At 43.5% G+C, this 18,585-nt stretch overlaps 2 protein-coding genes across 2 annotated transcripts in view; one reads left to right on the top strand and one right to left on the bottom strand.

Annotated features, from left to right (window-relative positions):
- LOC137348917 (uncharacterized) overlaps positions 1-18,585 on the top strand; it is a 216,509-nt gene that overhangs the window by 118,309 nt on the left and 79,615 nt on the right. The window lies entirely within an intron of this gene.
- Positions 12,030-18,102, bottom strand: LOC137348413 (probable G-protein coupled receptor 139). Its single transcript, XM_068013724.1, has 2 exons — positions 18,036-18,102; positions 12,030-12,973 (listed from the first exon to the last, which is right to left on the bottom strand). Exons 1-2 carry the CDS (start codon positions 18,100-18,102, stop codon positions 12,030-12,032), a joined length of 1,011 nt encoding a protein of 336 aa, XP_067869825.1.

The raw sequence follows: 18,585 nt of genomic DNA, 5'->3' as shown, positions 1-18,585 counted from the left end.
CCCTTCCTGTGCAGCTGAGCCACCCGTGGTGCCGTGGACTTGGTTCTGACTGCAGCTGCCTGAGGAACCATCACCCTCACCAATGTATAAAACAGAAAAATGATCAACAAGCGAGATCGTCTCAGGGAACTCCTGCACTACCTGCCTGGTTCTCCTAGACAGCCTGGCGGTCACCCATTCGCTAACTACCTGCAGACTCCTAACCTGCATTGTGACCATCTCCCTAAATGTGCTCTCCATGAAGTTCTTTGCCTCACGGATGCGCCACAGTGTTTCCAGCGGCCGCATAAGTTCTGAAAGCAAGAGCTCAAGCTAGTGCCGCCTGTAACACTTCCTACAGGTGTGTTTGTCTGGGACCCATGGTGCATCCATCACTTCCCACATGCCACAGGCTGAACATTACACCCTGCCATCCCTTTACTTTACAGACTAGTTATTGTAAGTATGATAGCTGACCAGTTACTCACTAAATCGGCTCTTTCCGTTGCACCAAAGTAAGAACCAAATACTGCAGCGTGAAAAAGGTGCCAGCACACTACAGAACCTTGTGACAAATTGTTAAGGGCAGAAGAAAACTGACCATGTAACTCTCCCTCTAGTATCCAATTGGAAAATGCATGAAATACTCAGCCGGTCAGGCAGCGTCTGTGCAGAGAGAAACTGAGTTACATTTTGGGCCACTGACCTTTCATCAGAGCTGGAAAATGTATGAGCCATAAATGATTTTAAGCAGAGGCAGGGAAAGGTGGAATGGGAAAGAACTAAAATGAAGGATTGTGACAGGGCGGAAGACACAAGAGATTAAAGAACAAAAGGGATGAAGGTACAAGGCACAAGGGATGTTAATGGAACAAGTAAAGAATCAAGGAGAGAGAAAAATAAATCACTAGTCCTCTGGTGCTCACCTCTCACAAAGATTCCTTTTTCTAAAGCTGAATGCTGACGGAGATGGATACTTCAGCTGGTTCAATCAACACCTTAACCCAGTATCCGACTGAAAAATGACACCAGAGGGAGTATTAGGTTGTTAATGTATTAAAAACACAACCTGAAATTTATTAAAATGGAACTGTGTAAGTAGCAGATCGAGCGACAGTTTCAAAGTACAGAATATCTGAAATTCTTCATGCACAATCTGAGTGATCAGTGTGTGGAATAAACTCCTAGATAGGGTAGCAAAGGGAAACATGCTAGAATCATTTGTGGAATAGTGGTAAGCCACATAGTGAGCGAGAGGTAGGATCTCGTCACTCGAGGGGAATAGCCTTTCTTATTCCCAATGACTATGGGAGCTGCAAGGTAGGATTTGACCATGTCGTGTTCCACCAGATGGCATTAGGCGCTAGGAAGCGATGTTCACTGGGTTGGTTTTCGTGTGAAGGAGCTGCAGACGGAAAACATCCTTTAGTTATTTTATTGAATAAAAGTGTAAACGTGATTAAAGAAACTGATTCGGTTATAAAGGCATGAATTTCAAATGGAAGTTGTGTTTTATTGTTATTTTTTTATGAATAAATGAAATATTATTAATGACATGCAGGAAATATTTTCCATGAGCTGTTCACCCAGTATCACTGATTCCACTTGCGTTTCACACCATCCCTTTCTGTTAAAACCTGTCAGTCACTCCTCATTTTATTCAGATGAGAGGAGCTTGTGTAGTATGTCGCATTGTTGTGTTCAAAATCTCTCAGAACCCACTCGCTCTCTTTCTCCCCTCTAAATAGGCTGTGAGTAGTTCTCATGGTCAGTGAGAAGCTCTTTTAATGGGAGTTCCCAGCACTGATACCAAAACAGGATTAACTATTTCGCTTCAGTGCCCCCACCTCAATGACTGGCACTGTTGAGTGAATATAAATTCCCTTGCATCTGAAAACACTATGTAGACGAATTGCTGCCAAAGCAACGTGAGATCTAAGTTTTTATCCATTCAGGGACCTGTACTCACCAGTTGAATGCAACAGCAGGTAGGTTACACTCAGGCAATGGGGTTGTGCTGAATGTGTCCAGTATGAGAAGTGAGAAAGGACAAGTATACAAGACGTGACTCAGGGATGGGCGAACTGAGTTTCTCACATGATCCTCACGAATTGTCCTACGGGTTCGGGAACCTTTATCACACATTGAGAAATGGAAGAAATCCAATTGTGTCTGCCCCTCATTCGTGTCCAAACAATTTACAATTAAACGGGCATCGATACTGCACTGGGTATCAACATTTGTGTGGGCGCGTCTGTGTTTATGTTGCTGTTTGTAGGTATGCATCCGTGTACGTGTGTGTCTGTTTTAGTGGGTTTGTTTGAGCGTGCGTGTTTGAGTGTATATGTCGGTGTATGCGTCTGGAAGTGCCTGTGTGTATTTTCTTATGTATTTGTCTTTGTGTGTGTCTGTATGCTTTATCTGTAGTTTCGTTTTTGCTTCCAATTTTTTTGCTAGAGGCTTGTACTGGAAGACGGGGGGCGCTCTCTGATCGCTAGTTAATTATTTCACCTGAAATAATTCATAGATGATTGTACGTCAATAACCTCCGAATATATCAATAATTATACGTGTCTATGTTAGTTCCTAGCTGAGAGTGTGTCATGTTTCTCATATTCTTCAGACTGAAATTATTAGTGAGACATAATGCGTGCAGAAATTTCTTCACATTTCAACTTAATGCGAGAATGACAAAGAAATAATGAGAGGGGGGGAAAAGTAGAAAGAGAGTGAGAAAAAGAAAGACCGGGAAACAGAGGGTGGGGCAGAGGGACGGTCAGAGAGAGAGGAAGAGTCAGAAAGGGAGACTGAGAGAGAGAAAGACGGCAAGATGAATAGCGATACAAAGGTAAACAGGTGTACTCACACACAAACACACAGCTTTACATGCGTGTGACTGTATGTGTGTGTGCGTGTGTGTTGTGTGTTTATGTGTCAGTATGCATGTGTTTGTATATACAGAGAGAGAGACTCATACGGATTAGCTCGGCCAGAATTTTGAGAGTTCGTGCATTTATTGGACACAACTAACACTGATTGGTTCATAATGAGGATCAGTTCACAATTCCCCGAGCTGAGTTGACACTGTAATATCAGACTGCATTTAAAACATTTTGTAATTTTCATCAACTCTAATCAGGCACCATGTGGTCCCTATCTTCTTTACTAATTATAATGGTCCTGCTTCCCGGTGAGTCGATGTTTAAATAGTCAGAGTGTGCCCCATTGATGGTAACTACTCCCAGACTTTTGATGTATTATGTTCTTTGTTTCAGGAATGAGTTTCTCAGGATCCACCTCAATTAACGATTCAGGAAGGGCAGACCGTAATATTGAACTGCAGTTACTCTACAACCGATACCTTTCCCTACGTCTTCTGGTACAACCAGTGTTGTGGGGACGCTCCAAGATATTTACTGATTAAATATGAAAAGGAGGTGGGGGTTAATCTCCAGATTTCCCAGACCGGATTTCTGCTGTTTTGGACAAAGACAAGAAAACAATTCATTTAAGAGTCGCCGGGGCTCTTGTTTCTGACTCTGCTGTGTTTCATAGTGCGCTGTGCCCCACACTGGTACAGGAGCGCAGACGGCCCATACAAAAAAACAGTAAATGACTCTCACGTCCTCTCAGTGATTCAGATCTGAGACCTGGATTGTGAACTGATGATAGAACAGAAACCGACCTATAAAGACCATATTGGCTGAATAGCCTGCTTCTGTACTGTCGTCTAATTCCAAGCAGTACTCCTCCTACCCCTCGCCTGTGAGTGTTTCGAATGATCAATGAGGATATTTTAACAGAAACCTCCAGCACTGACACGAAAACAAGTTTAATTATTTCCCTTTGCTGTTCCCACCTCACAGACCGATCCTGTTAAAGAGCCAATGTTGTGTTTATTCCACGTCCAGTTCCCTCTTGTGAGGCGAACAACTTCACTCTGTTCCTCTGCCGTCATGAATTGGATAACAAAGGAGCTGTGAATTGATTGGATGAACTGTAGAATAATAGAACTGTGAGCTGATTGGATGTCATCTGCAGTCGCTAACGAATCAGTCGGCAGAGAGGCCAGATATTATGTAACATCTTCCTATCGACTACAAACGATTTCAAGTGCAACGAGCTGTCTTCAGATCCGCAAATATCGATCTGCAAACTTGTTGGCTGTCACTGTCTACTTACTTGTCGCACCTCAAACTCTGTTAATTGGCAAGTTCAAAGATTATTTATCTCTGTGTTTCACATCGGTATTAAACATTATACTTAATCGAACTGTTCCCATAACACAGGAATAGCGACAAATTGATCCGAAGCGAAGAAAACTATCTGGATCCACTTTGTGTCTATACTATTTGGGAAACTCACCAAATTTCCCGCAGTGCTGTCCTGGAGCTGAGATGATTGACCTCCAACAACCACAACCACAAACTTGCTCCTTTGCATTAGCTATGATTTCAAACAGTGGAAATTTGCTCCCCTGATTCCCATTGGCTCCAGTTCTGCTGCTCCTTGATGCCATACTCTGTCAAATGCTACCTTGATATCAAGGGCAGGCACTCTCACCTCACCTCTTGAGTTCAGCTCTTTTGTCCATGTTTGAACCAAGGCTGTAATGAGGTCAGGTGCTGAGTGGTCCTGGAGGACTGAGCGTCACTGAGCAGGTTATTGCTAAGCAAGTGTCGCTTGATAGCACTGCCAATGATACCTTCCATCACTTTACTGATGATCGAGAGTAGACGGGTGGGGTGGTAATTGGCCGGGTTGGATGTTTCCTGCTTTCTGTGTACAGGACATAAATGGGCAATTTTCCACATTGCCGGGTAGATGCCAGTGTTGTTGTTGCACTGGGACAGCTTGGCTAGGGTGTGGTAAGTTCTGGAGCGCAGGTCTTCAGTACTAATGCCGGAATATTGTCAGGGTCTATAGTCTTTGCAGTATCCAGTGTCTTCAGTCGTCTCTTGATATCACACGGACTGAAGACTGGCATCTGTGATGAAGGGGACTTCCGGAGGAGGCCAAGATGGATCATCCACTCAGAATTTCTGGCTGAAGATTGTTGCAAATGCTTCAGCCTGATCCTTTGCACTGATGTGCTGGGGTCCCCCACCTTTGAGGATAGGGATATTTGTGAAGTCACTTCCTCCTGTTAGTTGTTTAACTGTCCACTACCATTCATGACTGGATTTGTCAGGACTGCAGATCTTAGATCTGATCCGTTGGTTGTGGGATCACTTAGCTCTGTCCATCGCATGCTGCTTACACTGTTTGGCAAACAAGTAGTCCTGGGTTTTAGCACCAGGTTGACACCTCAGTTTGAGGTATGCCTGGTGCCGTTCCTGGCATACCCTCTGGCACTCTTCATTGAACCACGGTTAATCATCCGACATGATGGTAATGTTAGAGTGGGGGATATGCCGGGCCATGGGGTTATAGTTTGTGATTGAGGTCAATACTGCTGCTGCTGATGGTGCATAGCGCCTCATGGATGCCCAGTTTTGCCTTGCTATATCTGTTTAAATCTATCCTATTTAGCACCATAGCAGTACCATACAACACGATGGAGGGTATTATCAATATGAAGATGGGACTTTGTCTCCACAAGGACTGTCCAGTGGTCACTCCTACCAAATACTATGATGGACAGATGCATCTGCGATAGGTAGATTTGTGACGACGAGGTCAAGTTGTTTTTTCCCTTTTGTTTGCTTCCCTCAGCACCTGCCGAAGACCCAGCCTAACAGTTATGTCCTGTTGGACTCTGCCAGCTCAGTCAGTAGCGGAGCTATTCATACTAAAGGCGTTTATTCATGCTAACTGTATAATAAAATATACAAATGCAGTTACAGAAGTGAAAAGCCTTCATTGAAATACATAATTATCACTATTTGCCTTTCCATGTGATGAATTTCAGCACGGTAAAATTGCATCTCCTGTTAGTTTCACACTGACGTTTCAACAGATATTTGTGGAACGGACTCATTTCCCTCGAAGTTTATCTCAGTCTCTGTCTTTCTTTTTCTCTCTGTTTGCATCTCTCTCTCTCTCTGTCTTGCTCTCACTCACTTTGTTTAACTCGCCGTCTTTGTGTATTTCTCTCTCCCTCACTCTCTTTGTGTGTCTCTCTTTTTAACTCAGTCCAACCATGTCTTTTTAACTCGCTCGTTTTCTCACTACTACCGCACCTCCCCGCCCCGCAACGCACACACCACCCCTCCTGCTCTCAATAGCATGGATAACGGGAAATAACCGAAATCAGCCTCAATCCTTGTCATCGCTGCCAGCCAATCATCTCTGTTACTAGTCATAGCCTAAAGAATACAAAGGATATAATGTCGTTGACAACATTCTGTACTGTTGAGACAGCTTTTGAAATATGACCTGATGGGACTGAACACAGCCAAGATTTTACTTGCAGATATTGATTCCATCTGTCATCCCAGAAATCCGTAGGTCTGAGCTGACACCGGGTGTGAAAATGTCTGAATTTGACCCTGGCTTAAAATGGTTGAGACATATCACTTATCCCAATTTTGACAGCAAAGGCTTCAGCTGCAGAAACCCAATCGGATCAGGATGTATTTTCCCTCTCATTTTCCGGACAAACTCTCGGGGAGTCAATCGCTGGTATTCTCCTGATGTGCTGCCATGCCCCACCCCACCCGACCCCTTATCAGCATCCCAGCCACCGAGCTGTACCTTATTTCTGTATGAGGTCCAAGGGACTCCCATCTACTGCGGGTCTCAGAGCACAGTAATACACGGCACGGTGTGCAATCTTCAAGTCTTTCATGGACAAGTGAAAAGTGCCTTGCTTCCGTTTGAGATTCCCGCTGAAGTGTTCAAAACCGGGAGCCGTCTCATTATACTCTTAACCATCGGCTCTGACCATATACTGAGGAGCTTGGTGGGGATACTGGCGATTCCAGGACAGGTAATATATTGTAGCTGAATCTGATCCGAAGTAACTGCAGCTTTTTGCTGCATCTGCACCCGCTTCTGTTCCGATTCCTTGTTCTGACTGGGACATGGAGCCTCCCTTATTCATATCTGAAAATAAGCAGAAAAAAACATGGCGGGTTCGACAGAGTAACAGAAAGAGAATAATTACCCGGATATGGAGATGGAAAATTGTTTGAGAACTGGGGAATATTGTAGGAAGTTCCCACTATCACTGCCCTGTGATCAGGACAATAACCAGAGTCAGACGGAGTTTCAGCTCCATGGTGCCAGAGTGAAGTAGAAAAACAGAGACTGTGATCGCCTCCTTTACCGGACCTAGAATAGGAATAACGCAAACGGCGCTGAGATCGCATTGGATCGGCTGGGAATTTTTCTCCCCGCCCATTTGTATCTCACTGAACAGCCACTTTCTGTAGCTAGGGCTCGTGATCTTTAGAAAGTGATCGGAGAGCGCCCTCGCGTGGACAGTTCAAACATCCATGGATCACAAACACAGACAGACATGCATATACAGACAACCACGGCAAACACACACGATGTTGTTGATTGTGTTTGATAACTGCGGAAACTGAGTGGCAAATTTGGCTCACATCGCGGCTAGAGGGATCTCATTCGTTGTGTTTACGTTTTCTCTGCAGGAGATCAGTCTCAAGTTCAGAAGGTCGACGAGGAAGGATGCTCAGCCCATCTTAATTCGTCCTTCCAGAAAATGACGCACCGCTGCAACTTCTTCCAGTTGTTGCAACGGTTTTCACTTTGTGCCAAGACCATTCCAACTGCCGCTCACTCACGTTATGACCAGCAATAAGCTTATTATCAGTCCTAAAAGACTGATTATGTTGTTCCTCTCAAATTAGATTACTCAAGCAGAGGAATCATCTTCCTGGATCACCTGTGCAGTAACCCATACTTGAATGTCGACATTGTTAGTTGGCGGCCAGATCCAAAGACAGTGCCTATAGTGTGCTCCGACCAGATCACTGTACTGTTCGCTCAGGATTCCCTCTGTGTCCTTGTTGGTTCTGTGTTAAACATCTGATTGGTGTTTTTGATTTCCTGCCCATGTGGGACATAAGATCATAAGAAAAAGGACCTGCAGTTGGCCATTTGGCTCCTCAAGCCTGCTCCACCATTCAATAATATCATGACTGATCTGATTGTGGGCTTAACCCCTCCTTCCTCCTTGCCTCCATAACCCTCGACTCCCTTGTAGATCAAAAATCTATATATTCAATGACCCAGCCTCAACTGCTGTCTGAGGTACAGAATTCCAAAGATTACTGACCATTTGAGAGACACAAATGCTCTGCATATCCGTCTTAAATAGGAAATCCCTTATTTTGAAACAGTTCTACATTCGCCAACAGGCGAAACACATTCTCAGCATCTACCCTGTCAAGTCCCCTCAGAATCGTGTATGTTTCAATAAGCTCATCTCTCATTCTCCTAAACTCCAATGGGTATCGGCCCAACCTGCTCAACCTTTCCTCAGCAGGCAACCTCTTCATCCCAGGAATCAACCCAGTGGACTTATTCTGACCTGCCTTCAATGCCTGTATATTCTTCCTTAAATCTGGTTACTGGAAGTGTACACAACACCTTAGGTGTGGTCTCACAAACGTACTGTACATTTATAGCAAGACTTCCCTACTTTTATATTCCATCCCCCTTTCAATAAAGCCCAACATGCAATTTGCCTTCTTAATTATTTGCTGCACCTGCAGGCTAACGTTTTGTGATTCATGTAAGAGGACAACCAGCTCCCTCAGTACTGCAGAATTCTGCAGTCTCTCTTCGTTAAAGTGATATTCGGTTTTCTATCCTTCCTGCAAAAATGGACAAGTTCACATCTCCTGCATTAAACTGTATTTGCCATTTTCTTTGCCCACTCACTTAACCTAGCTATATCCCTTTGCAGACTCTTTGCATCCTCCTGACAACTTGCTTTCATACCTATCTTCATATCATCAGCAAACGTGGCTACAACACACTAGCTCCCTTCACCCAAGTCATTAATATAGACTGCAAATATTTAAAGCCCTAGCACTGATCCCTGTGGCACCCACTCGTTTCAGTTTGCCAACCTGAAAATTGACTCTCTTTTTCCTGTCGGTTGGCCAATCCACTATCCATGCTAATATATTACCCCAAACATCATGAACTATTAACTTGTGCGGAAACCTTTAATGTGGCACCTTATGTATGTCTTTTGGAAATCTAAATGCAGTAAACGTACAGGTTCCACTTCATCCACCCTGCTTGTTACATTCGCAAAGAACTCAAATAAAATTGCTGAACACGATTTTCTTTTCACAAAACCATGTTGTCCCTGTTTGATTCTATTATAGTTTTCCAAATGTCCTGCTACTATCTCCTTAATAATGGATTCCAGCATTCTCCCAATGACAGGTATTAGACGAACTGGTCTATAGTTTCCTGCTTACTGTCTCCCTCCATTATCGGGACGTGAGTTTAGAGGAATACATCAAATATGGTAGGACATATTGTTAAAGTCTCATTTAGTGGAGACCAGACGTTCGTGATGTCCAATTAAAGATGGAAGGTATGTCCCTGATTTGCTAGGGAAATCCAAAACCCGATAACGTTTTCGAAAAAATTCTCAATTCTTCAAGGCGTCGCATCTTTACTATTTAGTGTCACTTCAAATCAAATTAACAACAATTGAAGCGTTCTTAATAATTACAAAGATAGATAGGAAGAGGACATAAGGAGGTTGCAGACCGATATTGATATGTTGAGTGAGTGGTAAAAAATCTGGCAAATGGAGTATAATCTGGGAAAATGTGAAGTTGTTCACTTTGGCAGGAAGAATAAGAAAAACGTATTATTTAAATGGAGGACTGCAGAATTCCGGGGTGCAGAGGGATCTAGATGTTCCAGTGCGTGAGTTCCAAAAAGTTAGAATACAGTTAACAAGTAATAAAGAAAGCTAATCGAATGCTATCCTTTATTATGAGAGTAATTGAAAATAAAAGTAAGGATGTTATGTCTCAGTTATGCAGGGCATTCTTGAGAGCACATATCAAAAATTGTGTTCAGTTTTGGTCTCCTTATTTAAGGAAGGAACTAAATGCATTGGAGGTGGTTCAGAGAAGGTTTACTAGATTGATACCTGGAATGAGCGAGTTGTCTTATGAGGAAAGGTTGGACAGACCGGGTTTGTTTTCATGGGGGGTAAGAAGACTGAGGGGAGACTTGATTGAAGTTTATAAGATCGTGAACAGTCTTGACAGGATGGATGTTTCCTCTTGTAGGTGAGCCCCGAACTTGTGGTCACTGCTTGAAAATTATGGGTCGCCCTTTTAGGACAGAGACGAGGAGAATTTTTTTTTCTCTCAGAGGGTTGTGCGGCTTCGGAACTCTCTGCCTCAGAAGGAGGTGGAGACTGGTCACTGAATATTTTTAAGGTGGAGTTAGACAGATTCTTGTTACACAAGTGATTCAAAAGTTATCGCGGGCAGGTGGGAGTGTGAAACACTAACAGATCAGCTATGGTCTTATTGAATGGTGGAGCAGGCTTTTATTTATTTATTTTTTTATTTGTTTAGAGATACAGCACTGAAACGGGCCCTTCGGCTCACCGAGTCTCTGCCGACCAACAACCACCCATTTATACTAATCCGACATTAACCCCATATTCTCCACCACATCCCCACCATTCTCCTACCACCTACCTACACTAGGGGCAATTTACAATGGCCAATTTACCTATCAACTTGCAAGTCTTTGGCTGTGGGAGGAAACTGGAGCACCCGGCGGAAACCCACGCAGACACCGGTCGAACTTGGCTTGAGGGGTCGAATGTCCTACTTCTGCTCCTAATTTGTATCTATTTATGTTCGTATGTAGGCCAGACCTGGTAAGGATGGCAGATTTCAATCCTCAAAGGACATTAGTGAACCAAATGGGCTTTTACCACAATCAGTGATAGTTTCATGCAACTAGCTTTCAATAGGATGAGAGAGAGAGAGAGATAAAGAGATGCAGAGACGATTAGGAAGGGATTTCCAGAGATTACTGCCCTGTCAGCTGGAAGTTCGACCGCTAATAGTAGAGTCTTTGAAATTAGGGTTGTGCAAGAGGCCAGAATTAGAGGAGAGAAGATATCTCAGAGGGTTGTAGGGGCTTCAGAAAGTTATACATGTAGAGAGTTTTGTCGTAGCTGGATGATTTTACATATATAATGAAGGGAGAGGTCATGGAGAGTTTTGAAAACAAGGATTAACAGTTTAAAATCGATGCATTGCTTGACTGGGGGCTAAAGTAGGTCAGCGAGAGCAGAGGTGATAGACGAAAAGGAATTGGTGGGATAAGGACGGGCAGCAGAGTTTGGGACAACCTTAAGTTTATTGAAGTTGATTGTGGGTTGTTGTTGACGAGTGCATTGGAATAATTAGGTCTAGAAGTAACAAACGCATGAATTTAGGTTTTAGCAGGATTCAACTGAGGGAGGGACAAAGTTGTGCAATGTTGTGCAGTCGTGGAAATAGGTTTTAGTGATGTCGCTGATATGTGGTTGGAAGTTCATGCAGGTGTCAAATGTGATACCAAGATTGAAAACTGTTTGGTTAAGTCACATACAGTTACCAGGGAGAGGGCAGGACTCAGTAGCTAGGGTATAGAATTATAGCAGGGGCCGAAGACAATGGTTTCTGTCTTCCCATATTAGTTGGAGGAAATTTCTGCTCACCCAGTACTGGTTGTCGGAAAAGTAGCCTGATACTTTCAACAAAGCAAACGTGATAACAAAAAATGTGGTGGTGAGGTAGAGCTGAGTGTTATCAGCATACATGTGAAACCGGACATTGCAGGTGAGAGACAGCATGTAGATAAAAAAAAAGAGAGGAGCAAGTAAGATGCGGGATAGGGAAGAGAAGCCATTGATAGCGATCCTCTTGCTGTGGTTAGATAGATAAGAATAGAACCAGCCGAATACAGCTCCATCCAACAGGACAATAATGGAGAGGTGCAGGAAGAGGATAGTGTGTCAAAGGCTGCAGACAGGTCGAAAAGGATTCCTGGTGTCATTTAGTTGAAGGAAATCTGTGGATGAATATTACATTCATGGCCTAGGAACACTGGGACCCGCCTCTGCGTTGCTCTCTGTTATTTTGTTTAGCGATCAACTGAATAATTGATGTAACCGGATATTTCACTATGCTCTTGCACTGCTCTCTGAACTTGGACTGTGTCACCCCATAAATAAATGTGTTCGTGCAGCAATTTAAGGTCCGCAGCATAAATCCGACTTGTCCAAAGATATATAAAGAAGCATTGTAATTGTTGGGAGCTGTACCTGCAATGTTGTAATATAAAAAATCTATAACATATGACAACCACAGAAGTATGAAGCTGCCCGAAATGGTGAAGAGTAAAATAGCAGACTTCCTTCTGCTCTCCATCTCTGGGTCACTGCATTTCTCTCCCTTGCTCTGACCCCTCAGTCCCTTACGGACCCGACTGGCTACTAAAATGTATCTGACTGTCAGAGCATTGAGCAACAGAATTAAAGGGAATGGAAGCAATGGAGTTAAAACTTTGTCAAACCAATCCATTCCCACCCATCCGGGCTCAGTAAAATAGCTAGGCTTATCATAACAGAACCATGGTACATTGTCGATTATCTCTCCAGGTTCATATGTAAAGTAGTAAGGGATGTTTTTTAAACAGAGCAGAATGCAGGTTGTTGCCACAACAGCAGCTGCCGATTTTTCAGTGCAATATCTTGTTTTCAGCTTCTGGCAACAAATGGCGACAAATCGATCAAAGGAGAACGTGACAGTGAGCCAGACAGAACAGTCCGTGGCTGCATTAATCAGTACGTGCATAACTGTACACACAGGGGTGATGTCCAGGAAAGATCCTGGGAAATAATAATAATTGATCCGGAGCAGTATGACCTCAGTGATAATGACCAGTAGATCCGCTATTGCCATGGACACCAGGTAGCGAGTGGTGCAGGTGGAGAGTCCGCACTTTCTCCGGGACAGGATCATAATCGCCACTAAATTAACTGTAAGAGGGAGAAGGGAAAAGAGACACGAATTTACTGATCAAATATTCTCCGATTCTGAGCCCAGGCAGTAAGGGCTGGAATTTAGGACCAAACCATTGTGGGTTGGAATTGGGTCAGAGATGAAAGAATCTCAACCTAACTCCAACTCATCCACGTTAACAGAGACAGGACAGGGAGCGAGCAGCTGATCGCTCCCAGGAGCCAGGTCGGTATGTTAAATATTTTAAGAGACTGGCAACCTCTGATTGAAACTGATTTAAAGGCTTGACATTGCCCAGCCGGGATTGTTAGGCCACAGGAAACTCAGCAGCTGAAGAGAGGTGAAAGCAGTTTTAGAGACACGGTAGTTCCCACTACACCCTTGCTTGTATGCCAAGATTAGCAGGAGTGGTTCCTCCTGGACTCCCAAGCTCAGCCCCCATCGGACTCCCCTCAGGCAAAGACCCCTCCTGTTGGGGATTGGAACCTTTCCCATGTCCATGATCAGATTACCCAGGATCGGACAGATCCTCCGGGGTCTAGGATGGGACCTACCTGGGATCACGCCCAATAACTGGATGACAAACTTGCCAGTCAGGTTAACTTCCTGTCAAGGAACCTGACAAGGACGAAAGACGCACCCCGTGAAACAAAAAAAAAACTGCACAGTGTGGGGGGAAAGCCTGTCTTTGAAATTTTGACCCCAACAAAACACCACTCCCCCATCACTCCCCCACCGCGCCCGCCATCCCCAACCACCATCTGTGTAACCCAGCCCCGTTAGGATCCTAGTCTAAATATTTGGGCAAAATGGAAAAACTGAGACCTCTGTAAATAAAATCATGCTGAAAACACTGAGCAGTTCTGACAGCATCTGTGGAGACAGAAACAAAGTTAACGTTTCAGCCTGATAACCTTTTATAAAAACTGGAAGATAGTAGAGATTAACAGTTTCAAAACAATGATAGAGCCAGTAAAGAGTGAGATATAAGGGGAGGAAAGAACAAAGGAGAAGGTTAGTGTTCGGGTGGAGTGCAAGAGTGAGTCAATGACAAAAGGGATGATGGTGCAAGGCAAATGGGACAAGTAAAGATGGATCCAGAAGAGGTGTAAATGCTTACAGCAGAATAACAAAGTGGAATGGACCAAAGAAATCTAGTTCAGAGGAGAGGGCTCCAGTGGTCATGAAATGTGGTGGAGAAAGGTGGGTAGACCCAAGGGAATGGACCAGCCAGTCAGCCGTGTGCCAATAGGGAATCCAGACCCAAGTACCAGCACGCACATTCTCCTCTCCCAGTGGCCCTGGTGTAGCCATCCTCCCTTACCAGCAGACAGCATCCTGAGATAAAATAGGATCTGTTGTTGTGATCTGAAGTTTTTAATCTCAGTGCTGAATCCGGCAGGCAATAAAGTACTTGCTCGACAAATAATGTGCTTTTCAACGTTAATCTTAGAAGTGGAACAATGCAGCAGGCCGAGGAGAGTCAAGCCACAGCTGGAGTGGGATGTAGATATATAATAGCCAGCGACTGGAAGCTCAGGAATGTGCTCCCGAACTTAAATGAAGTGTTTACCAAAACAATCACTCAATTTGTGTTTAGTCTTCTCCAAGGTAGCGGACATTGATTCCAGGGCAGTGAAATGAATGCCGTAACTAAAGTGAAAGATGTGCAAGTAAATTGATAAAGGGCTTGGGACCCCGGAAGGTGGAATGCAAGGAGGGAAACGGGCAGATGTTGCATTTCCTGTGCTTGCATAGGAAAGTGCCGGCAGGAAGGGAACTGATATTGGGGCTGATGGAAGAGTGAACCAGTATGCCACAAGGCATGGGGGAAAGGAGCTGAGAGGAAGATGTGTTTGATGGTGGGTTTGGCTGACACGGTGGAAATGGGAGGAAGGATGATCTGTTGAAGATGAGAGCAAAGGGTACATTGTCAAGTTTCTGGCATGGAGGTGGTGAGGGCAGCAACGCGGGAAATGGGACGGACATGGTCAAACTCCTGACAACCACAGCGGAGGTGAACCCTCAGCTGAAGCGAATAAAGACTCTTCGGAAACATGGGTCTGGAAGGTGACATCGTGGAAACAGATGCAAAGGCTTCGGAGAAATGGGAGAACAGAACCGACTCTTGACAGGAAGTGGGGTTGGAGAATATAGTATATTGTTCATTTGATATGTATAGTACTGTTCATTGGAAGCCACTGTACATGTTTAGTGTAGCAATCGCAGTGTGCCACTCGGGAGAGTCGATGATAAAGGCTCACTTTGCAGCAGCAATCCCGAAGGTAGTGCCGTGAGCTTCTTCCAATGATTTACAATAGCAATTTTACAACGTGAGATCTGACAGAGGAAGTGCTGTCAAGGGAGCTGTGGGAGTCGGTGGACTTACAATAGATGTTGGTGGAAAGCCTATGCTGTGAAATGGAGATAGAGAATTCGAGGAAGGGACGGGAAGTATCTGCGAATGAGCATGTGAAGGCGAGGGTGGCCGTAACTTAGAAGCACTGTTTTCCAGTTCAGTGTGAAAGAAGGAAATCGGCACCAAACATTGATCATTGTACTGGGAAAGTGGCGAGGCAAGGAGCCTGAGCAGCCCAGAGCCAATGCGGGAAAGAGGAGTGTCAGCGGGAGTGGTGTGCGTGTACAGAACGAAGCTAACAAATATCACATAGGGCCCTCGGAATGTATCCACAGGAGACTCTGCAGGGAAATTGATTGGGCAACGCCTATTCCTGTGCGCCAGTAAAGATCCCGCCTGCTGTGAGTTTAGCGGCATCTCACTTAAATAAAAGCAAAATACTACAGATGCTGGAAATCTAAAATATAAACAAGAAATACTAGAAATACTCAACAGGTCTGGCAGCATCTGTGCAGAGAGAAGCAGAGTTAACGTTTCAGGTCAGAGTTCTGAAGAAGGGTCACTGACCTGAAACGTTAACTCTGCTTCTCTCTGCACAGATGCTGCCAGACCTGCTGAGTATTTCCAGCATTTCTAGTTTTTATTTCGCGTTCACTTAACTTTGGATCAGAGAGGGTCGTACTGACATGGGAAGATATATAAATGAACATCTGAGCTCAGCTCCGAAATCAGAAGGAAGGAAGCTACATGCGTTGATGGAAGGTATGGATAGAGTTAGCTAGTTGGTGAGGATTCAGAGGCTGAAGAAGACTGAGAGATCTGAGAGAGGAGGAGCTAATTGCTACGAAATAACTGAATGAATCCACCAATCACATCCAACAAACTTATGCCAGAAATGAGGCAAATAATTGATAAAGTATTGAAAGGCCAAAGTATTCCGGGGATATCGATTCATAAATGATTTGAATTAGTGACAAAGGATAACACGACATTAGAAATATGTTGAAAACACTGGGGCTCATTTCTAGAGAGCAAGATTTAAAAGCAAAGAGGTTATATGAAACTTAACTACAACATTGGTTATGGAAGAGTTGAAATTGAACAGGTAGTGGCTCTTTTCGATAGATAAGAGAAGGTTGAGGGCTGATCTAATATAGGCCTTTAAAATCATAAAGGAGTTGAATAGACGAAATGTGGGGAAGGTATTGCTACTTGTGCGGAAGACCAAACATGTTGTTCTTCAATATAGGGCTGTCACTATTCAATCCAAGAAAGAATACAGGAGAGAATTCTTCACTCACAGTGGTGAGAATATGGAACTTACTACAACAGGACGTAGTTGAGGTGAATAGCATTTAAGGGGAAAGTAGATAGCTCTATGAGGGAGAAAATAATTGGATATTCGATAAGCTCAGATGGGCTAGGATGGTGAGAGATTCGTGCAAAGTTTAAAGACAGACATAATGGGCTGAATGGCCAGATTCTGTGCTGCAAATTCTATACTTTTCTGTAACTTCTGCATTAATTAATCACAGTCATCAGTTCATTCATAATAGATGTCGTAATCATGGCAGTTTATTTTATGAAGCATTGCACTATTTATTCATTATTAACAGTTTATTAATGTTATTGTTTACTGCCCTCCGACTCATCTATGCATTATGAAAACACGAAATGCATATTTCTCGGTTCTATGTGTCCCTTTGTAGGGACACAGCTCACTGAGCTAAGGGCAGAAATCGGTGCAGCTTCCATGTGTAGAGATTCTGAATCATAGGTAAGAACTGCTTCCTCAAAACTTAACCAATGACAGCAGCAAAATAAAAATAACCACAGCCCACTATTCATCCTGTGTAACAGCAAGGCAAAAATGTTCAGAACTCAAGAACCATAGATTCCAGGACATGTTGGGGAAATAGGATGAATCAACACAGGAAGTGTTTACAATAACGATACCTCGAGTAAACATAAATCATGACACAGATGATTTGGATATTTTAACAGTGATGTCCTGCTGTGTAGCAGTTCTATTAGAAACAAAGCAATGTCAACACATTTCCCTTTATACATTTATTCCTAAACATCTTCAACCAACAACAAAAAATCTTGCACTTTGCAATCGATTACATTCCTACAACATGAAACCAACTCCACGGAGTGAAGAGAAAAGCTCCATGAAACAATGAGTTCAAAGTAGAACTGGCTTGTTCCACTCCAGATAGTGACTCTCAGTACAATTTCACAGTAAGAGATACTCCCAGAAATACATGGACAACGGGGCAGCTGTTGCACTCCGGTTAGTGATCCCAACTCAGTGAAATTCTACAGTGTATACGCCCAGTACGGACTGAAAAGTGGGATCTGGTGTTCCACCCCGGTTAGGGCTGACACTGAGTCAATTCTATAAAGACAGATACTCCTCGCTTTTAGATTTTCCTGCACTGAGGTCTGATTCAACAATACACTATGTTCCACTAAATTAAATAACCTGATAATTCAGTGAACTGTGGGTTAGAAACAGACGTTTCTTTTCAATTAAGGAAATGGAAAAACAGCACAATGATAATTCAGGACATTTGACTTATCGAAATTATATCATTGATCAGGTTTGTGTATAACAGAGACCACTAGACCAATATAGAACGTTATCAGTTACAGAACCAAACCAGAGACCTACTCACACACAGACTTACACAACCACAATGGTTATAGTCACTTACCAGGAACACCAATAACAGCAAGTATCATGTAGTATACTTTCCTGACACTGTGAAATGTTTCAAGCATTTTCTGTGTGAAGTGATCTGCCCCTTCGTGCTGCAGGCAATCTCTCTGAATGAAACTTGGAGGTGATACATTTGCAAAGCCTCTAATTTATACCCCATGGAATCTCCATGGGGATATTGAGTTTGCAACATGGTTCAGATTGTTTTGTTTTAAATTTGAACAAACAGATTATGACATCGGGTTGAGTCCCTGATGTGGTAGAATACATTTATCTCCGAAATTGAATTGAAAAATCCAAAACACTGGACAATTGTGATCACATGAATTAACTAATGAAAATTAGAAACTATATTCTCCCAGCGATTGAGATAGTTCATTCGGACACTTTCAGGCCCATATTTAGATCTCATGTTCTTTCTGTGATGTCCGTCTCTCAGCTCTGACCATTGGAAATGTCAGAGTGTCTCGCTCAGGACTACTCTACTGCCCTCTAGAATATGGCTGGCCTCTCGAACAGTGGCCATTCACTTAAGTGATTAAAGT

Source organism: Heterodontus francisci, chromosome 34, assembly GCF_036365525.1.
Source record: "Heterodontus francisci isolate sHetFra1 chromosome 34, sHetFra1.hap1, whole genome shotgun sequence".
NCBI lineage: Eukaryota > Metazoa > Chordata > Chondrichthyes > Heterodontiformes > Heterodontidae > Heterodontus > Heterodontus francisci.
Note: the sequence above shows the minus strand (reverse complement) of the source record. Positions and strands in the feature narration are given on the sequence as shown.